At 54.4% G+C, this 22,879-nt stretch overlaps 1 protein-coding gene across 4 annotated transcripts in view; it reads right to left on the bottom strand.

Moving 5' to 3' along the window:
• Nucleotides 1–13,308: 13,308 nt before the first annotated feature.
• Nucleotides 13,309–22,879, bottom strand: part of PHLPP1 (PH domain and leucine rich repeat protein phosphatase 1) — a 222,743-nt gene continuing 213,172 nt past the window's right edge. For all 4 annotated transcript variants that reach the window (XM_070779151.1, XM_070779152.1, XM_070779150.1 and 1 more), the window contains 3 exons: nt 21,892–22,086; nt 18,129–18,357; nt 13,309–15,292 (listed from right to left, as the gene is read on the bottom strand). In XM_070779151.1, the coding sequence (XP_070635252.1) occupies nt 14,198–15,292; nt 18,129–18,357; nt 21,892–22,086 (1,519 nt within the window). In that variant the 3' untranslated portion in view covers nt 13,309–14,197. The remainder of the gene's footprint in view (nt 15,293–18,128; nt 18,358–21,891; nt 22,087–22,879) is intronic.

Raw genomic sequence — 22,879 nt, 5'->3', positions numbered from 1 at the left:
TACTATGATTTCCCCCTGGAAGCACAATGGTATCACCTTGGGGGCTTTCAAAAATACTCATGGAGGTCCCACCCCCAGGCCACTTAAATCAGAATTTCTTGGGGTGCGACCCTGGCATCTTTTTTTAATACTCCCCAAGTACTCTTGTGTGGAGCCAGGGTTGAGACTCACTGCCAAGAAAGGCTTCCAAGGTGGCTCAGTGGTAAAGAACCTGCCTGCCAGGGCAGGAGAACCACAGCGGGGAAAACACACCAACAGTTCTGATGACCCCATCAGATGCACGGTTCCCAAACCTTTCAGGACTCGTGGAGATGGCCCTTCATCTCCTGGAGTGGTTAGTCTCGTGCCCCCGGTCCTGCCTGACCTCAGACCCTCCTGGCACAAGACCCAGCCCCCAGTGCACTGTGTCCACTGCAGACGTCAGGTCAACTCTGCCCGTCTCCCGTCCCAGCCTACAGTCTGGTTTCCAGAGCATCAGACCCAGGACAAAGCCAACCTCACACAGGGATCTATTCTAAAACCAGTTGCTTAAAGAGAGATCTGCAAGGGGGTACCCACCACCAGATGAGAATGATGAGAGTTTTTTTCACTCTCCTCTTTCACCTTCATCAAGAGGCTCTTTAGTTCCTCTTCACTTTCTGCCATTAGAGTGCATCCAGTACATTCTATCAAGATTTCAAAGCTCAGTTAAAGTCGCACTGCACTCAGGGCAGCAGCGTGTGTGCAGAGTGTGTGTGCCTGTGAGGGCACGGGTACCCGTGGTCCTGAGCTCAGGTGTGGCTTTAGCTTCATAACCTCAGATAGGACACTCATCTCTGAACACGCGCACTCAGATCACTTCATGGTTTTCTCCACATTTGTGTATTGGAAGTGGATTTTGTATTGGAATCATCATCAAAAACAACACACAAGAGGCTAAAGCCTCTTGAGACAAAAGTCTCCCAACAGGTGTTAGAATCCAGTTGTCATTATCCAACTGGTAAGTCGTGTCTGACTCTTTGCAACTCCATGGACTGCAGCACACCAGTCTTCCCTGTCCTTCACTCTCTCACAGTTTGCTCAAATTCATGTTCGTTGAGTCACTTATGCTATCTAACCAATCTCATCCTCTGCCACTCTCTTCTCCTCCCCCCTTCAATCTTTCCCAGCATCAGGGTCTTTTCAGGTGGCCAAAGTATTGGAGTTTCAGCTTCAGCATCAGTCCTTCCAATGAATATTCAGGACTGATTTCCTTTAGGATTGACTGATTTGACCTCCTTGCAGCCCAAGGGACTCTCAAGAGTCTTCTCCAACACCACAGTTCAAACGCTTCAATTCTTCGGCAGTCAGTTTTCCATAAAGAAAACTCTCACATCCATCCATGACTACTGGAAAAACCATAGCTTTGACTGTATGGACCTTTGTCAGCAAAGTGATGCCTCTGCTTTTTAATACACCAACTAGGTTGGTCATAGCTTTTCTTACAAGGAGCAAGCATCTTTTACCTTCATGACTGCAGTCACTGTCTGCAGTGATTTTGGAGCCCCCAAAGTCTCTCACTGTTTCCATTGTTTCCCCATCTATTTGCCATGAAGTGATCAGACTGGATGCCATGATCTTTGTTTTTTGAATGTTGAGTTTTAAGCCAGTTTTTTTTTTTTCACTCTCCTCTTCCACCCTTCATCAAGAGGCTCTTTAGTTCCTCTTCACTTTCTGCCATTACAGTGCATCCAGTATATTCTATCAAGATTTCAAAACTCAGTTAGAGTCACACTGCACTCAGGGCATCATCCACTCTGTGTGTGTGTGTGAATAAGTTCTGGTAGAGCAGTCTTGAATTTGCCCTCAAACAGTAATTCTCCAATTTCTTTCTCAAGCATTGTCACTGGTGATCTATTTGGGGGCAGAGCAGCTGGAAGCAGAGCATTCCTCAGTGTGAGCTCACCACAGAGCCTCAAACTCAACAGTCTCCTGAGTCCAGACACTGGTGTCCCAGCCCTGCACATACTGCTGCTGTCATAGGGGGAACCACGACCCTGGCTTGAGCGCCTGCTTCAAGGGAACAAACGCCACAAAGAGCGCTGGCCGTTGTGCTCAAAGCTGTGGACACACGCAGATGCTGATCGATGCTTTTGCCACCGGGAGTGCGCAGTGCTAAGCAGTTACCTGTCCACAGGAAATAATAAGGTGATTCATTTTTATCTTGAAAACTTCAATATTTAACACACATTCTTTTGATATTTTTTGTCCCCAGCTCCTGCCTCCAATATTTAATTGCAATGTATTGTAGCTGCAACAAGTTGAATCCATTGAGATTGAAAAATGAGACTAAAAAAAAGTGTAAAATGTATCCTTTGTGGTCAATATTAATCTAGCAAAAGGGGTTTTGTTTTTTTTTTTCTGTAAGGAAGCCTGCCAAGAGTGATAGAAAGTGATTCATGGAGTCAGCAGCTTCAGAGAGGTCAGGAGGAGACATAGTTGGCCCTAGGATTTGGCAAAGAGAAGAGAGGCAAGAGGTTGGCGAGAGGCCCCGGAAACGCATCCTGTGAGACGAAAGGAGGAGTCTGTGACCGACCACGGGGCAGTCAGGAGGGTGGGGTCCACACTGCTGGGGGGGGCGAGGGGCGAGGACATGGCCTCCGCCCTCCCACACCTTGGCTCCCAGCAGGGCCCCTCCCGTTCCCTGGAAGCCAGTGTGCCCTTTATGTCATCAACCCCTCCATGACCTGACTATCCTTCACCCGCCAGGCTTCTTTCTGCTTGGGCTGTCCCAGGGGTGACCTTTGGGTGGGATCCTCCTCAGTAAGAGATTGAATCCCCGGGGTCATTCACTTGGGACCCCCGGCACTTAGTTCACCAGACTAAGAAAGCTGAGGCTAAAAGATGCTGTCAAAACAAAATCTCCCTCGACTTTCTGCAGCCACCATGGCCTGGAATTATCCCAAGTACTCTGTAAGCCATTCTCGACCTTCAGAAGAAGTCACGGTGAAGGAGGAGGAAGTCATTTGCACGTCCACTTGGACGGCTGGTTTGGTCACCTGCCGCCTGGGGGCCTGGTACTGTTGGTTGCACTGGGGACACTTCACAATTACAGGCGAGTTTTCACTCCATGAAGCCTCCAATATGACGAAGGAATACTGCGCAAAGAATAAACACGCTCCTGTTAGCACTGACAAAGAATATGAAGAAATCAAAATGCAGCCATGTAATACAGGGTGATTCTGAAGGGGCCACCTTAGGTTGGGTGGTCAAGGAGACCCTTCTGAGGAGGTGACATCTGAGCCAGGATCAGATCTGGCTGATGGAGGTGGACAGAAGGAGGCAGAGATGAGACCATCTAAGGAAGCTGCAGTCATCAGGACAGTGTGGTCCTGGCGCAGGAACCGAAACACAGACCAACGGAGCAGGAGAGAAAGCCGAGAGACAAACCCCAGCACCCAGTCACCTAATCTGTAACAAAGCAGCAGGAGTACACAGGGAGAAAAGACAGCCTCTGCAGGGAGCGGCGCTGGGAAGACCGGCCAGCTGCACGGACAAGAAGGAAACTAGAACACTCCCTACCACACAGAAATACACTCAAAATGGATTAAAGACGCAAACACAAGGCTGGACACTGTAAAATTCTTAGAGGAAAACATAGCTAGAACACTCTATGACATAAATTGCAGCAAGATCTTTTTTGATTGACTTCCTAGAGTAATAAAAATAAATAAAAAATAAACAAATGGGATTGAGTTAAACCTAAAAGCTTTTACCTCGCAAAGGAAATCATAAACAAGGTGAAAAGACAACCCTCCGAATGGGAGAAAAATATTTGCAAATGAAAAAACTGACAAAGGATTAATCTCCAAAATATACAAACAGCTCATGCAGCTCAACATCAAAAAAACAAAAAACCTCATCAAAAAACAGGTAGCAGAACTAAAAAGACATTTCTCTAAAGGAGACATACAGATCTCCTGGCACACACATGAAAAGATGCTCAACATCACTTATTATTAGGGAAATGCAAATCAAAACTACAATAAGGTATCACCTCACACCGGTCAGAATGGCCATCATCGAAAAATCTACAAACAATAAATGGTGGAGGGGATGTGGAGAAAAGGGAACCCTCTTGCATTGTTAGTTGAAATGCAAACCAAAAGTTACTATGGAGAACAGTGTGGCGTTTCCTTTAAAAACTAAAGTGAAAGTGTTAGTTACTCAGTTGTGTCCAACTCTTTGAGACCCCATGGACTGTAACCCACCAGGCTCCTCTGTCCATGGGATTCTCCAGGGAAGAATACTGCAGTGGGTTGCCATTTCCTTCTCCAGGAGATCTTCCCAATCCAGGGATCAAACCCGAACCTGGGTCTCCTTTGTTGCAGGCGGACTCTTTACCGTCTGAGCCCCCAGGGAAGCTATTAATACATCCATGTAATCACATGGTGAAGACAGGCTCACCCACGAAATGGTTAAACAACAGCGATAAGAGACTGCCTGGGGGCCAGCCAGGCGGCTGACACCTCCAGTGACCTGACCTGCGGCTGATCACTGGAACCACCTGAGCCTGTGCTTCCTGTGAAAACACAAGGATTATATCAGTCTTCACCTCCTAGAGCTGCCATCAAGATCAAGCCAACCACTAAGGCAAAGCAGCGTCCGACACTTCTCTAAAGCAGGGTATGATTTTTCTCTTTTTAAGATTTTTTTGATGTGGACCATTTTTAAAGTCTTTATTGAATTTGTTACGATATTGATTCTGTTGATTCTGTTTTATGTTTTGGTTTTTTGGCCGCGATTTCAGCCACGAGGCTTGTGGAATCTTAGCTCTCCAACCAGGCATCGAACCCTCACCCCCTGCACTGGAAGGGAGGTAAAGGCCCCCTGGTGTCCCAGGGGAGTCCTGCGGTATATGAATTTAACTCTCACAACTTGCAGAAATGCAAACCCCAAAAAAGGGAAGAGCTGGTATTTTCCTTCCACATCCAGCTGTTCCTCTGTGCATTGAGGGCCGAACACACACTCCGGGAGACCACTCTGTTCTTCAGGCTCCGGTGGAGGCTTCGCGCTGGTGGTGCTGGGCCCCCCGGGGCCTGCTGTGTGCACACACCCTCCGCCCAGGCCCTACAGCAGGTCCTGGAGGAGTCTGATTGAATCAGGCCACGTCCATTCCATGTGCTAGGATGAGTCGTGCTTCCTGAGAAAACCCCGAAGGGTGCCTGTTCTAATTTGTGTCCGCCCAGGAAGAACGTCATGAAAGCAGTGAGCTGCCCACCAAGGCGACCGTGGCAGAGATTCATTAAAGGCACAAGTCAGCTCATTATCCAGACTGTGGTTTCCACTTGGTTTTGGAAGAATTTACTTGATATTTATTGATTATGGAGAATGTGAAATGGCTTGTCCTGGACTAAATAAGCAATTTAAAATAGAGATACAGGGAAAAACCTAACCACAGACAAAGTGGTCTATTCCCAGGCTGTTAATAAACACACCCTGGACAGAAGGTGACCCTGTAAGGGGTGGGCGGCCAGCTCACCAGGCACCTCTCCCAGCGCAGGGGGCTCCTCTGTTAAACTGAACCAGGGAAACGCCTAGTCCACACAACAGCTCAGAACGGTTGCACCTCCGACCTGAGCCAGCCTGGCATGGAGTGCCCGCAGCAGGACTCAAACAGGGGGGACTCCTCCCACGGACTGCAAGGGACCCTCCGCAGACCGGTGACACCACCGCACCCCACGCCGCCTGCAGCTCCTGCCAAGAACTGAATTAACACAAGTCACGGCCCTCAATCCAGGGAGGAAAGGAACATTTTGTTGAACGGCAGACATTTTGAAACTCAAAGCTCCTTCCAGCTCTGACCGGTCAGAGGGGCTGCCAGGGCGGCAGCACGCGGGCCCTGCGTTTCTCCGTGCCAACCTGTGGTAGAACCGCGGGCAGGCTGGACGAATCCACGGAGGCCCACGTCGGAAGCCGCCTGGAGGCAGGTTCCGCCCGGCGGGCTCGCGGAGGGGCCCATCTGAGGCCCGCGGGGCTCGTGGGGCCTGAGGCCTGGGAGGGGGTCCCGGGGGCGTGTGGACCGGGGAGGGGCCGGGGATGAGCCCCCACTGGAGGAGCCTGGGTGCGTGAGAGGAGGAGCACGGAGCCTGGCCCTTAAGATCCGGCGGAAGAGCCTGCGAAACGGGCAGAGAGGCGGCCAAAGGCAGAGCCGGGGGGAACGGGGCGGCGCGGGGTCCGAACAAGGAGAGCGCAGGCGCGCAGACGCCGGCCTCGTCCTGGAAGTGGCCCCGGCCTGGTCATGACTGAGCTGTAGCCCCCAGGGCAGCTGGAAGCTGGAGGCGCAGCAGCCGAGGCCGGGGGAGGAGACAGAGCCGCTGGAGGCCGCGGCGGCCCAGGGCGCCGCCGGGATAGACCGCTGATGCTCGTTCTGGCCCAGTGGACGGTGGAGGATGGACTCAGCTCAAGGACGGAGCCTGGAGACCCGAGGGTGCTTCTAGCGGAAGCCTGGCTGAAGTGACAAGTCAGTGATTTCCAGCGGAGGCCAAGGCGCACGTCCAGCCTGGGGTGGGGGTGCCGACCACTGGAGGGCTTCCCTCCAGGATGTGCAGCGCCCCCGCCTCCTACTGAGTGAAGTTCATCCTGAGTGTGCAAACTTTGTCAACAGATGGGCATGTGTATCTCCGTCCGAGGATGGGCTGCAGGAGGATTGCCCTGGGGCCGGTGCGCTCCTAACCCCCACCGCCTCCGTCATCCCCCAAGTGGGGACACAGAGCTGCTCAAGTGAAACTCCGCCAGCTGGAGAAAAACAACCAGACACGGTCTTGCTGGTGTTCTATGAGCAAGGGAACGTTAGTCCTGCTTTCCGCCCAAGAGCCGAGTCTTCAGCGCTCTGCGGGCGCAGGCCCAGCGTCCATCTGCCCCACGCCCGCACCCTCGGCGCCGGCCCGCGAGGAGGAGGAGGCGCTGTGCGAGGCGGCGATGAGGGTGGAGCCATCAGGGGCCTCGGCTCTGCGGGAAGGAAGGAAAGCAGGCAGACGAGCAGGGCGTTGATGAGAAGCCGCTGATGGCGCGTGGGCCTCCTTTGTGACCTAGAGGTGGGAAGTCATTGGTGTTATGGCACGGGATCCAGGGCAGAAACCCCTGAAGGAGGACGGAGAAGCTCCGCACAGGGCGGGGCTGAGAGAGCTCTGAGCCGGGGGTGGACTCAGACCAGGAGCAAGTCTTTGCCCTGACTGCCCACCCGCCCCTGCATTCTACGCATCTTTCAAAACGTGGTTTATTCCTCACTCCCGTGGTCCTCTCCCTGCACTCTGGCCACCCCGGCGCTTCTGCTCAGAGTGAGGCTCAACCTCTGCCTGTAGGCGCTCGACCAAGCAGGTCTGTCTGGAGGCCCAGCAAGAAAGCACAGAAGCCCATCTGCAGACGGTTTAGACTCTGCTCAGGGGTGCGCACTGGGCGGGCTCCCGGGTCATTTTCTCGGGTCATTCCTGCTCCCCGGTGCTCAACCCGGCTTCCGGTATCGAGAAGGCTGCCACGCAGGCACGCTGGTGGGCTCAGGCTGCCTGCCCACTGCCTTTTCCTCCCCCAGTACACAGTATCTCATCCTTCAAAGCGTGTATTGACAACGGAAAAGGAGAAAAAAAACAAAACCCAACAGCTTATAATCCAAGGAACGCCATGGTTTTTTTGACTGTGACACGCTGCGTGCAGGACCTTAGCTCACCGCCTAGGCATCGCTAACCCTAACCCTAACCCTAACCCTAACTCATGCCCCTACAGTGGACGCGTAGACTCTCAACCAGGGGACTGCCAGGCTAGTGCTGTGATGAGACTTTTAAATTTGAAAAGTGGAGGACTCCTAAAAACGTTTACAGGAAGAGTATACACAAATGATATGCAGACAGCATTGTTATACATGCTTAATGAGGTTTCTAGGGGAAAAAGTCCTGTGGGTTTACCTGAGACAGAGGGTGGTTTCATCTTCTGAGGAAAAGATGTGAGTGACTATGCTTAGGATACCCGGGGTGGGACACTTCTCAGTGAGCCATCATAAACCTGAGCTGCTCTAGGGAAAGCAGTATTCGAAGAGTTCTTAAGATGTATTGACCATCCAACTAACAAGAGACTTCGTTTTGTGTGCACAGTTCATTCCTGGCTGACATGGCAATTTCTTTTACATGTAAAACTGACTCAAGAACCTCTAAATGTTAACTGCAAAGCAGTTTTCCTAAAGACGCAGAAAAGCAAATGACCTGTAAACCAGTTCAGGAAAAGACAACAGCTGGAGGTGCCCCATTTGGGAAATGATCTGAGCTGCCATTTCAACTTTCCTCCAAATAGATAAGAGCATGAATTAGGGGGAAGTTCAGTTTATTAGAATAAGACCAAAGCAATGACTAGAAAGTATTTGAAATTCAGTCTGAAGCCAGTTTTACTTCCGTGGCTTTAGAAAAAGAGAGGAATCGCAATGGGAGCAGCTCTAGTCACAGGCAGACGGAGAGGATTCTCCAGGTTCTGCCATTCCTGTTTGGACAGAATAAAGCATCATGCTTCTGATCTAGAAGAAAACGAAAGCATGATGAACTGGAACCCAACAAAAGTAGCGCTTGTGTGTGTGTCTTAACGCAGGGAGTGTGGCTTCCTACGCGACCACACGGCCGGGAGATGGAAAGCCGCCTGGGGCCCCCTAAGCCCCTGTTCTGCCATGGAGGGTTCAGCTTCAGTCCTCTGGAAGGCAGTGCGCAACACGCAGGGCCCGAAATCACCCTCAACTGGCTGAGACCACAACCGCAGGGCGTCAGATGGCCACCTGGGCACCCCAGTCCCCCATTCGGGGCCCAGGGCTGAGCACGGGGTGGTCTGCGGCACTTCCTGTCATCGCCCAGAGCTTCGTCTGCTCGATGGAGTTCCAACTTTGTTACCGATCAGGGTGATGGATTTGCCAAGCTAAGTCTGAACTTGGCTGCAATTTTGGTAAGGCTGGGATGGGGGACAACCTTTACAGCGATTTTCCGACTCTGCAGCGGTAGGAGTCGGTTCACGACAGGTCAACAGCAACAGTGAAATAAGGCGAGTGTAGATTCATTTGCCCAAAATGCCTTTTGTGGGATAAACTGAAAGAAAATGAAATTCAGTGGCAAGAAATGAGAAAACCTGCCTTTTGTACCATTACTTCATCCCTTCCTCCTGTAACAGTTCCAACAGATGTTTCTCTAGGAGTTTTTTGTTTTCTCTCTAGATTTTAATTTAAAAAAGCATTTTTGCTGTGTCCCAATTATGTTTTCTCTGATCACCCTTAGGTGTTCATTTACAATAAGACAACACTTCCACTTACATAACATGCTACTGTCTGTCTACAAATTGCCTGGTTTGACCATGGGGAGGTAGGGAGGGCAGATACCATAACCCTCATGTTTTACAAAAATTCTATTTCCTGACATGTCCGTGGGAATCCAAAATGCCTTCTGATGAGGTTTGCATGGGAATTGTTCTTTATCTCCCTACTCGGCAGTGTCAGTAATGAGCTGACTCTCAGGTACAGTCCTATTAGATCCAAAGTGTATTACAGTTTTTATTTTTCACTATGAAAGTGAAAGTCGCTCAGTCGTGTCTGACTCTTTGTGACCTCATGGACTGTACAGTCCACGGGATTCTCCAGGCCAGAATACTCGAGTAGGTATCGTTCCCGTCGCAGGGGATCTTCCCAACCCAGGGATGGAACCCAGGTCTCCTGCACTGCAGGCAGATTCTTTACCAGCTGAGCCATCAGGGAAGCCCTTTCTCCACTATGAGGAACAGAGGATTAGATGGACGCTGGAGACTGACTTCCTCTCTCCCAGGTCAATGCCATGATTCCTGTTACACCTCGATATGTCTGCACGTTGGTTTCCCAGAAAAAAACAGTGCCCATCACAGGAACCAGTCAACAGTTCCACCTGACAGAGCAGAACTCCAGGGGGAACAGTAACATGGCTTAACGTGGCTTCTCTGACTACTCGATAGTGCTTGGGAGTGCTTTCTGTCTCAGGTCTAGGAGTGACAGAATCTGTTTGTCCTGGAAGAGTGAAAGATGGAGAAAGAAGGGAGTCATGCCCGTTTCCACCCAGATCTCATCTCACCAGCAGGTGGCGCTGTGACAAAGCCATCGAGAAAAGCCAGGTCTGATGAGTTGGGCATCAGGACCCCTGTGCCTTAGGGGACGCCATGGCACCATCCCGGGTCAGACGGTTGGGTGTTAGGGCACCCGGGGCCGTCTGGGAAGCCATGGCGGGCACACCCGGGGGCAGCCTGCAGCTGAGCCCACACCTGAGACTCCCAGGGTCCTCATGGGGGCTCTGAGTGTGTCAGCAAGGCCCCGGCCTCGCTGGAGCTCTGCATCCCTTCCCAATCCTCTGGCCTTCCCAGAGGAGGAGGGAGTTGGGGGGGCAGGGGGAGCCCGTGTCCCTCACACTCACCCTGCAGATCCCGTGGCTTTGGGGAATCTCCAAATACTAAGCACTTTCCAGCTTTATGAGCAGCTCTACATATGGTACATTAGATGCTACCTCGGTGAGCTTCCCTGGTGGCTCAGAGGGTAAAGAATCCGCCTGCGACGCAGGAGACCTGGGTTCGATCCCTGTGTTGGGAAGATCCCTGGAGGAGGTCATGGCAACCCACTCAGTGCCAGTGCTCTTGCCTGGGGAATCCCATGGATGAGGAAGGAGCCTGGGGGGTTCAGTCCATGGGGTTGCAGGGTTGGGACACGACTGAGCGACTTCACTTTCACCTCAATGGGCTGCAGTGAAGGCCCCTCAGGCAGCTCCAGGGAAGAGCAAGGAGGCCGAGCAAGAGCCCTGTGCCCACCGGCCTCTTTCACTCACTATTGGCCCCACGCTCCCCAAGGGTGAAGTCTTGTCCTTCATCTCCAGAGTTCTTTACATGGGGCGAGTGGACAGTGGGACTTGCTGGGATAATGAACTAGAAGCAAGCGTGCCCCGAGCTGCAGGTCTTGGGGAAACAGCCACGCCCACGCCCCATCGCCCCGTCAGCTGCAGAGGTTGGGTGCAGCCTCGCTGGTCCCAGCGGCCGCCTCTGGCACAAGCAGCTGCCGGGCATCCTCCATGGACCCCCAGGTCATGCTGCCTGTGCTGGCCCTGCTCAGGGCGGAAGTGGGCTTCTCTGGGGGTGAGCTGTGGAAGGATGGGGTCCACATGGTCTGTCTGGGGCGGGGGCCACACAAGGCGACCGATGAGCCCCGCCCGCAGGGGGTTCCACACCAAGGAGTCAGACAGCACCTGGAACTTCTGGAGGGACTGAGGCATGAGGTGAGAGTGCTGAGCCTTCCGGGTCTGCTCAGATCCGCCCGGAGCAGCGGGAAGACGGGTGGGCTGGGTGCCGGTAAGCAGGCAGGGCACAGGGTCCTGAGCTGGCCTCACTCCAGGTCCAGAGTGGAGCCCCGGGCGCAGGGTCCCGAGCCGGCCTCGCTCCGGGCTTAGAGCAGAGCCCTGCCTGGGTCTCCGCTCTTGGTCACTGATCCCTCGTGGGGCTGTGCGTGTGCCAAGTCGACTCGCTTCAGTCGTGTCCGACTCTTTGTGACCTGTGGGCTGTAGCCCACCAGACTCCTCTGTCCATGGGATTCTCCAGGTTAGAACACTGGCGTGGGTTGCCATACCCTCCTCCAGGGAATCTTCCCGACCCAGGGATGGAGCCCATGTCTATATGTCTCCTGCATGGCAGGTGGGTTCTTAACCACGAGCGCCACCTGGGAACCGCACTTATGGGGCTGAGATGAGCTCCATCTTCTTCCAGTCTTGGTGGTTTGCACAGCGCACAGTGTACAAGAAGCCTGCCGTGGAGTGAAGAACGGCATCCCCAAGACAAGGAGCGGTCCACTCATCTGGCCACCCAGAGAGGGGACGGACAGCCCATTACGGAGTCTACACGAGAGACTAGTTGCTGCGTCCCGTCACTGAACCTGCCAGGTACCCCTCTGGAGGGCAGACCTGCAGGAGGGAAATCGTTCTACCTGCAAAGCTGGTCCACATGAGGCGTGGCGAAGACCCAGAGCGTCTCCAACACACGGTCACAGGTGCAGACTGGGATGTGACACACGGTCACAGGTGCAGAGTGGGACGTGACACACGGTCACAGGTGCAGAGTGGGACGCGACACACGGTCACAGGTGCACTGGGACACGACACACGGGTCACAGGTGCAGAGTGGGACGCGACACACGGTCACAGGTGCAGAGTGGGACGCGACACACGGGTCACAGGTGCAGAGTGGGACGCGACACACGGTCACAGGTGCAGAGTGGGACGCGACACACGGGTCACAGGTGCAGAGTGGGACGCGACACACGGTCACAGGTGCAGAGTGGGACGTGACACACGGGTCACAGGTGCAGAGTGGGACGCGACACACGGTCACAGGTGCAGACTGGGACGCGACACACGGTCACAGGTGCAGTGGGACGCGACACACGGGTCAGAGGTGCAGACTGGGACGCGACACACGGTCACAGGTGCAGAGTGGGACGCGACACACGGGTCACAGGTGCAGACTGGGACGCGACACACGGTCACAGGTGCAGTGGGACGTGACACACGGTCACAGGTGCACTAGGACGCGACACACGGTCACAGGTGCAGAGTGGGACGCGACACACGGTCACAGGTGCAGTGGGACGCGACACACGGTCACAGGTGCAGAGTGGGACGTGACACACGGGTCACAGGTGCAGACTGGGACGTGACACACGGTCACAGGTGCAGACTGGGACGCGACACACGGTCACAGGTGCAGAGTGGGACAGTGCCATTTGTAAGTGGGGCCAGGCAGCCAGCAGGAGCGCGGGACCCCCTAGAGGACCCCACGGCACACTCGCAGAGGGGTGGGGAGTGCAGCAGTCGGCTCTGGATTTTCACTCTGTATGTGCACTGTTAATCAACTACACTCCAATATAAAAAAGAACAACTATATCCAATTAAAAAAAAAAAGATTGACTAAAAACTGGTTCACATGATTGAGGGGCCCCTGAGAGAAAGGGAAATAAACTTGGCTTTGTGGGATTTTCCTGGGATCTCCTCTATGCCACCTTACCCCTTTTTAATACCTATTCTACACAGTAACAACCAGAAATAGAAACGCTGTAAACCAGCTACACATATTGTTAACTATAGGGTGGATTTCACTACTTTCATTCAAGGTAGTTTAACTTGTTTGGTTATTTTCTCTTCAAAAGAAAAAAAAAAAAAGACGGAAGCACCAGATAACCCCAAAGGCACATGCATTCATTCCAAACCCAAGCTGGGCGTGATCATCTGCAAGACACACCTGGCTCCCCAGACAAAAGCAGATGGGTCCAGGACTTGTAAATTTTGTATTTATTATACCAAAATTATGACATGTTCATTTGTGCATTCTGCTTTAATATAACTCTCGGTATGTAAAGGATCTAACTGAACGCTACACAATCATGCTGATTGTGGCAGCAGTAAGGAACACAATTAAAAAGTGTCTGCAAAAGGGGCTGGTGGGAACAGGAGAGGAGGAGAGGGTCAGCGGCCCCTGGGGCCAGGTCCCTTCCAGTGGCTAAGATCCACTCATCTGAAGGCAGTGCCCTCAGCAGGGCTCAGGCACACTGCCGGGGGACCGTGTGGGTGCGGGGATGGAGGGGAGTCAGCTGTTCAGTCTGTGTCCCTCACGCCAAAGCTACAAAACTTCCGAAGCATCACTATACAACACGGAGCTATTTACAATAGAAATTTCTCAATCAACGGTTCTCTCAGAGAAAATTAGTGAATCCCAGTGACTTCAGTCACCTGACAGAGTAAAACAACTCCTAGGAGTTAGTCTCCATATTCTACAAATGTCTATTGTTTTCAAGACAAAACAAAACAAAACAAAAAAACAGAAAACAAGAAAACGTCTTCCCCCCACAAAGAAATACAGAATTACAATATTATTAAATCATTTAGCACTGGCAACCTGCCTTGCCTTCCACACAGAGAACAAAAAAGCCATTTTAAAAAACATTACATTAACTGTTTCTCTGTAATATATTAAACCTTTTGTTTTTTGTCTTTACACATCTGATATGTTAGGGGAAGAGGTTAACAGATTGAAATCATATGGGTAGAGCATCACTAGAAGAAAAGTGGTAATTATTATTTTTTAAACTGCCAACAGAAGGGGCGCCTGCGGAAGGCGGAGGCGTGTGGCCAGCGGGCGGCCCGGTCTGCGGGGCCCGGGCGGGTCAGAGCGGCGTGTCGCAGCTGCAGTCCGCCGGTTCCGCGGGGCCCGGGCGCGGCGGCGCGGGCGGCCGCTGCTTCATCATTTCCTTCACCTCCTCCTCCAGCTCCGGGGGGATGATGAGCTGGTCGTCGGGGTCCGGCTGCGCTGGGGCCGCGAAGTACCCGCCCGGCCTGCGCAGCGGCGCGTCGGCGGCCACCTCGATCACGTTGTGGCTGCGCTCCTGGGGGGCCACAGAGCCGTTTCCCCGCCGGCGCCCCATGGTCCCCGCGGCCCCGTCCACGCGCCGCGACGCGCCCGGCTCGTCCTCCGCGGCGCCCACGCCCTCGTCGGCGGCCTCCGGCGGCCGCCGGCGCTCCCCGTCCCTGGCGCGGCCGCAGTGGATGTCCGCTGCCACCTCCACGCGGCTGCCGTTGCTGAACACGCCCTCGATGGGCTCCTCATCGTCGCTGTCCAACCCGTTGTCCGAGAAAGCGCTAGAGAAGGTGGCGCTGGACAGCTGCCGCTGGAAGGCGCTGGGCGCGCCCCCAGGGTGCAGCGCGCAGCGGGGCTCGCCGGGGCCGGCGGGGCTACCCTCGCCCAGCGGGCCCGGCGGCGGCGGCTCGTCCGAGGCCGTGGAGCCCACCTCACTGCTCATCTCCGATGTGGACAGCTCGCTGCTCATCTCAGAAGCCAGCCCACTGCTGGAGGACGGCGCGCCCAGCCCGTCGGCCGGCCGCTCCCGGACGGCCACACCGGCGGCGGGCGCGAAGACGCCGGGGCTGGGCGGCGGCAGGGCGGCCAGTTCACAGCAGCAGAAGCTGTCTTCGGGAACGCTGAGCTGCACGACCACCGCGCTCACGCTCTCGCGGCAGCCGTAGCTCTGCGCCAGGGTGCAGAGCTTCTTAGCGGCGGCCAGCGCATCCGGCACGCTGCGCACGGCGTCCACGGCCTCCTCCACGGACAGGCTGTCCCACAGCCCCTTGCTGCCCAGGATGAAGAACTCGTCCTGGGGGCTTAAGGCCACGGACTGCACGTGTGGGCGGGGCACCACGCTGGGGTGCAGGAAGGTGTAGCCCAGGATGCGTGTGGACTCGGTCACTCCGTTCACTTTGCCGTCCTGGAAAGAGAGGGGTTGCCAAGCAGACGTTACCACCGAGAGTTGGGGGCGGGGCTCCTGCCTGGGGGAAGCTCCGGGGCCTGCCCGCCCTGCAGGCCTGTCCACCTCCTGTGAGGGGCTCCCGGCCACCTGTCATCAGAACCCGGGGCAGAAGCCTGGGGCCAGCAGGGAGCAGGAGGGACACGTGGAAAGCGCTTCATGCATTCCCTGTGTTGGGACCTGTCCGTTCCAAAGCACACCATCATCTGGCTGAGTCAGCAACAAGGGCTGATCAGCATCTCTGGGAACGCACAGGGGTCCAGGGAGGAAGGGCCTGCTGAGCCACCCGGGGGGCAGCAGACCCTCCTAGGCAGGTGCGATTCAGCGTGATGGCCCCCATCTCAGACCACTGCCCACAGCCCAGCAACCAGCAGGCGATGGCGTGGGAAGGTCCAAAAGTGGGCGGAGCTTTAACCTGAAGGAGGCTGAAACAAATCACGTAAGACTAGGTGGGGAGAAGTGAAGTGTTTGGAGAGGCAGACACTTATTCAAGGAGAAAGGCGGCTCCCGAAATTCCTGAGCTGACTTTCCTGGCAGCAAATGGAGATGATGATGCCGCCTCCCGCTTCAGTCCAGCTGGGTTCCCACAATCTGAACCATGAACCAAAGTTTCAGACCCTTTGCTAGTAAAAAGCTTTTACTCCGAGGCTGGAGCGAGGAGCCACGGTGTAGCTGCTTGGTTCTTGATTCAAGTTCTTCAGCGGAAATAATCTCTGCACCGTGTACTGTTGAGCACGGAACTCAATACACAGTTAATAATTTAACTCAGTCCCATCTGAGACTCTTTGCTCCCTACATGGTGTCTAGTGTTCACTTTAGTCCTCCCTGCTCTTAGAACAGGAAGGGGATGGGAATCGAGAGGCAGACTCGTTTCCCAGACTCCCACGGGAGATCCTGAGTTGTCTTCCTCATGGCCCTGGGCGGAGCCTTCCCGGAGTCAGTCTCTCTCTGCTGATTGCAGACCTCCACCACTGTCCACCCGGGCATCACACCGCTCCTCAGGCTTTACTGACGAGACGAGACTGGACACCTCCTGTGGGCAGACATGTGTCTACACGGGAATCACATCGACAGCGCCCATCCGTTTCAGGCACACAGAGGGGACCCACACTGCAGGATGAACATGTGAACGGAGTCCAGCTCTTCCAGCCCGTTCTGGAGGCTGTGCTGCAGCCCGACGGCCTTTCTCAGCAGCGGCACTTGGACCTTTTGGGCCAAAGACTGTGCGGTGGGGCCGCCCCACACCGTGGAGGCTCAGAGGGGCCGCCCTGCACCCCTACACCATGGAGACTCAGAGGGGCCGCCCTGCACCCCCACACCATGGAGACTCAGAGGGGCCGCCCCACACCATGGGATGCTCAGCAGCGTCCCTGGCTTCTACCTGGGCTTCCCTGGTGGCTCAGACGGTAAAGAATCCACCTGCAATGTGGGGGGAGACCAGGGTTTGATCCCTGGGTCGGAAAGATCTGCTGGAGAAGGAAATGGCAACCCACTCCTGGAGAATCCCAGAGACAGAGGAGCCTGGCGGGCTACACTCCGTGGAGTCACAAACAGACAAGACTGAGCGACTGACACACACGCACACATACTGGCTTCTACTGGCTACGTGCCAAACGCACGCTCTCCACCCCAGTTGTGACAACAGAGATGTCCTCGGACACTATCACGTGTCCATGGTGTTGATGGGGGAATGGCCCCCGGTTGAGAACCACTCACTGCCTTATCTGAGTGCAGCAGGAGGCATGAACTGAATCAACAACTAGTTAATTTACACTGATACGTACACTGGCCTTGAGAGGCCAGACAGACACCTCACCAGGCCCACTTTACCCAGGAGGAAACCAAGGCGCCGAGGTTGAAAGGTGACAGCCCGCAGGCCCCAGAGCCAGGAGGAGAGAAGGGCAGGCAGTGTGACCTCTGCAGGCCTGAGCCCCCTGTGGGTGCCCCAAGGAGGGGACGGGGTGACCGCCCAGCCTGATGAGGAGAGGCTGCAGGGCCTGAGCCCCCTGTGGGCGCCCCGAGGAGGAGACGGGGTGACCATCTGGCTCTGATGTGCAGAGGCTGCCAGGCCTGAGCCCCACTGGGTGCCCCGAGGATAAGACGGGGTGACTGCCCGGCCTGACGCAGAGGGGCCGCATGGCCTGAGCACCCTGTGGGTGCCCTGAGGATAAGACGGGGTGACCGCCCAGCCTGACGGAGAGGGGCCGCATGGCCTGAGCCCCACTGTGGGTGCCCTGAGGAACAGCCAGGATGACCGCTCGGCCCGACGCGGAGAGGCTGCAGGGCCCGAGCCCCCTGTAGGTGCCCCGAGGATGGGACGGGGTGACTGCCCAGCCTGATGCGGAGAGGCTGCAGGGCCTGAGCCCCCTGAAGAACAGCCAGGATGACCGCTTGGCCTGACGCGGAGAGGCCGCCAGGCCCAAGCCCCCTGTGGGTGCCCCGAGGATGAGATGGGGTTACCGCCCAGCCCTGACGTGGAGAGGCCGCCGGGCCTGAGCCCCCTGTGGGTGCCCCGAGGATGAGACGGGGTGACCACCCAGCCCTGACGCGGAGAGGCCGCCAGGTCTCAGCCCCCTGTGGGCGCCCCGAGGATGGGACGGGGTGACTGCCTGGCCCTGACGTGGAGAGGCCGCCGGGCCCTGTTCTGTATTCTGCACAAGTCTACTCAGATGCTGTGGATTCGGATCTGGAATCTTGGATCAGCTTTGGCATCTACAGAACGCCGAGGGAGATGCTCCCCGGCCAGTTCCGCGGCCTCCTCCCAGTCCCCCCACAACCTGAGGAAGACGACCCTCACCTCGGTGACGATGGCCTTGTGCCGCTTGATTCTCCGCAGCTCCTCCTCGCAGCTCATGACATACGACCTGGAGAGGGGCAGCGGCTTGCCGTTCCGACACAGCACCGTCTGGCACTTGCCCACATTGGCGGAGGTCAGGGTGAAGGGTCCTCCAGGGTCCACAGGGTCGTGCCTGATGTGACAAAGGACAGCAGCGCCTCCGAGCTTCTGCCCAGCTGTGCCCAGTTTCCTGGAATAAAGAGATGGGGCTGAGAACCCACACCACCGCCAGATGGCCACACGGGACAGGGAAGCAGAGCTCGGGGCTCCACTCGGTGCCTTCCCCAAAGCAGGCCGCGCCAAGCTCAGGGGAGCCCGTGAAACTGGACGCACACAGGGGCACACACGCAAGGCCTGCTCCCAGCTGGGCGGGGCCTGCTCCCACGGAAAGCCTGAGGAGCCGCTAAGGGATGAAGAACCCTCACCCGGCTCGGCGTGGCCTGGGGCGCCCGTCTGAGCGCGGCCAAAACCAACAGGGGCGGCCGCGTCTCCCTCACCCTCTGCTCCCGAGAGGGTGGGAGGGGGAACCACTGCACAGGAGCAGGCGTGAACACCCCCGATGCATCGGAGCGGCCGATCGCCCCTCTCTCACACGCTGCCTACGGGCAGGAGCCTTCCCGCACTGGGTCATTCATGCTCTTGTCCTACACAGTGCGACTCTCCGGACAAAGGAGGTCCATCCTCAAATGTTTACAGGAAAGACCGTCTAAGGAGGAGCTCCAAAGAGCTCACTGAATACACAAGGCACCTGCAAGTGTTGGCAATCAAAAGGCGCTCAGACCTCTGGTGGCAAGGCCCGAGGCTGGCGGAGCCTCCAGACTGACCTGGGCACAACAGGAGCAGGAAGGTCCAGACGGACAGACCCTGCTGTTCACGAGGGCAGACCCTGTAGGTCAGGCCAGGGGCACCAGGGACAGTAGCAAGGGCAGCCTGATCGCAGGAATCAGACATCGGCAGAGAGGACACGGGCTTCTCGCGAGGACCGTGAGCACTGCACATGCCCCACACCCCGCTAACCCACAGGGAAGACGAGGCGGGAAGCGACACGGAGACGGGTGGACAGCAGGGGTCTCTGGACCCCAGCTCGGGCACGTCTAGGCCATGGGCTCCAGGCTCCACCAAGGCAGCATGGCTTCCCTGCTGTCCGAGGCCATGACTCCTCCAGCCAAGCCGGGACTCGGGCTGTATCTGGGAGAAGTGCAGCCAGTGACCAGGGTTTGAGAGTCTCAAGTTCTTAATGCTGACCCAGTGCCTGAGGCCCATAAAAAGGAGGCCTGTTTGGGCTGTGTGAAGGGTGTGTGAAGGGTGTGTGAAGGGTGTGTGAAGGGTGTGTGAAGGGTGTGTGTGTATAACATGTGCTTCCTTTTTTCTGAAACAAGATGGTGGTCAAAACAGAAAAGGAGACAGATGTACAGACAGACGTCCCTGTCTTATGCCTCTCAGCATTAAGGCATTTAGAACAATGACTGGTTTATATTAAGGGCTCACTAAATATTAGCTGTTATCAGCGTCGATTATTAACTGCACACGCCCACCGAGGTGAGCTGCGGCGAAGAACCTCACTGGGCCGCATCTACTGAGCTCTTCAGGAGTCCTCATGCCTGGGGGAGCTGTCAAGGCTTCTCTGGGGCAGCATTCCTCAGCGGACACTTTTTCTAGCCCTGCCACAAAGATATTTCCTCTGGCAGATTATCAAGGGAGAGAAAAAGAAGAGAAGCAGAGAAGATCGTCACTGTTCCCATGACCTTTTAGGCACTCTCTGCTTCCTGGTCCCACAGGATCAAGTGTTTGTAGTACAATACCAACAGGCACGTCCTTCACAACCTACAAAGCCTTTAAAGTGACAAAGAGCGAGCAAGGCTTTGAACGTGGGAATGCTTATGACATTCAGCCCTCAGAGTTAGAAACAACATTCTACAACTTCCACGGTGACCAGAATCTCTAGGGAAAGGCCTATGATTCTTCTAGTAACACTGTCTTGAACAGGGCTTCCCAGGTGGCTCAGTGGTAAAGAACCCGCCTGCCAATGTAGAAGATGCAGGAGACGTGGGTTCGATCCCTGGGTTGGGAAGATCCCCTGGAGAAGGAAATGGTAACCCACTTCAGTATTTTTGCTGGAAAATCCTATGGACAGAGGAGCCTGGTGGGCTGTACAGTCCATGGAGTTGCAAAGAGTTGGACATGACTGAGCAGATGCATGCACATGTGCACGAACACACACACACACACAAAGACACACACAGATACAGACACAGACACACACAAAGACACACACATACACATACACAGACACACACACACAACACACACACAGAGACACCCACACACAGACACACAAAGACACACACATACAGACACAGACACACACACAGACACACACACACACAGAGACACACACACACACAAAGACACACACAGATACAGACACATACACACAGACACACAGAGAGACACACAAACACACACACATAAACACACAGAGACACCCACACACACAGAGACACACAAAGACACACACAAAGACACACACACAGACACACACACACTCAGAGACACAAAGACACACACACACACACAGACAGACACACACACACACAGACACACACAGACAGAGACACACACACAGAAACACACACACAGAAACACCCACACACAGAAACACACACACACACAGACACACACAGGCACACAGATACAAACATACACACACAGAGACACACACATAGACACACACACAGACACACACACACAGAGACACACAGATACAGACACAGACACACACAAAGACACACACATACACATACACAGACACACACACACAACACACACACAGAGACACCCACACACAGACACACAAAGACACACACATACAGACACAGACACACAGAGACACACACACACACACACAGAGACACACACACACACAGACACACACAGATACAGACACATACACACAGACACACAGAGAGACACACAAACACACAGAGACACCCACACACAGAGACACACAAAGACACACACACAGACACACACACACTCAGAGACACACACAAAGACACACACACACAGAGACACACACACACACACAGAGACACACACAGACACAGACACACACACATAAACACACACACAGAAACACCCACACACAGAGACACACACAGGCACACAGATACAAACATACACACACAGAGACACACACAGAGACACACACACAGACACACACACACAGAGACACACACACAGGCACACAGAGACAAACATACACACACAGAGACACACACATAGACACACACACAGACACACACACACAGACACACACACAGATACACACAGACACACACACACACACAGACACACACACACAAAAACACACACATACAGACACATATACAGACACAGACACACACACACAGAGAGACACACACAGAGACACATACACACACATACACAGACACACACACACAGGCACACAGACACAAACATACACACACAGAAATACACAGACACACACACACACAAAGACACACACACAGAGACACACACACACACACAGATGTACACATACACAGATACATATGTACACATACACAGACACACACACACACACAGACACACAAACACACACACACACACACACACAACACAGGGAGAATGCCTTCACTCCTGGCCTTTTACAGCGTGACCGGGAACCAGCATGAAGCCGCAGCAGTGCCGGAAGCTCTACCTCTGCATAACGATGAACGTGTTGACCATGCACTCCTCCCCGTCCCTCGTTTTCTGCAGCTCCTCTGCCAGAATGTCGCTCATGGTGCACTGGAGCAGGTAGGGCACCTCCACGTTGCGGTCTCCGTCAAACACACCGTACAGGGCCTCCTGGTTATCGCAGAAGTTATTCACCGACAGGGCTGCCACACACAACCTGCAAAGAAAAACGCTTCTGTGCTGAGTCAACTCATCTTTTCTTCTCCATGCCCAACCCAGCTGTGGCTCTTCTCCCATTCGCCTAATCCAGTCTTGTCTCTTTCTTCGTGACTCTGAGTAGATTAAGAATAGGTAATACTTTGGCTACTTGATATGAAGAGCCAACTGATTAGAAAAGACCCTGATGCTGGGAAAGACTGAAGGCAAATGGAGAAGCAGGTGTCAGAAGATGAAATGGTTAGATAGCATCACCAACTCAATGGACATGAATGTGAGCAAACTTCAGAAAACAAAGAGGAGGAGCCTGGTGTGCTGCAGTCCATGATGTGGCAAAGAGCTGGACATGACTCAGTGACTGAACAACAACAAAACTAAACCCCAGCTAATTTACATCAACCAATTTTTATAAGTGAAGAAAAATGATAAGCACATATTTATGCTTCATGGCTTTCCCCCACTCTCTTCTGCTGAAGATTTTATTTTTAAATAGCACTGAAAGAGTGTAAGAGGCACAGGGAATAACACCAGATTATGAATGCGTATGTCCACGTTCTTTCACAAAATGCTTATTAAGGAAAACTTCCACAAGGAGCAAAAACGGAGTCACAACCAAAACACTGGGAAAAGTAAAGGAAACGTGTGCATTGGCGGGAGGAGAGCCGCACAGGCACTCCAGAGACCTGCAGTCTCTCCACTTAGACTGCTTCCATGAAGGGTGCCTGTGTCCCATACACTCTCCAAAACGGACAAACACCTGTGGGAGAAATGAAAAGCCAGGGCATTAATAAGTG

Source organism: Bos indicus, chromosome 24 (genome assembly GCF_029378745.1).
Source record: "Bos indicus isolate NIAB-ARS_2022 breed Sahiwal x Tharparkar chromosome 24, NIAB-ARS_B.indTharparkar_mat_pri_1.0, whole genome shotgun sequence".
NCBI classification, from domain to species: Eukaryota; Metazoa; Chordata; class Mammalia; order Artiodactyla; family Bovidae; genus Bos; species Bos indicus.
Note: the sequence above shows the minus strand (reverse complement) of the source record. Positions and strands in the feature narration are given on the sequence as shown.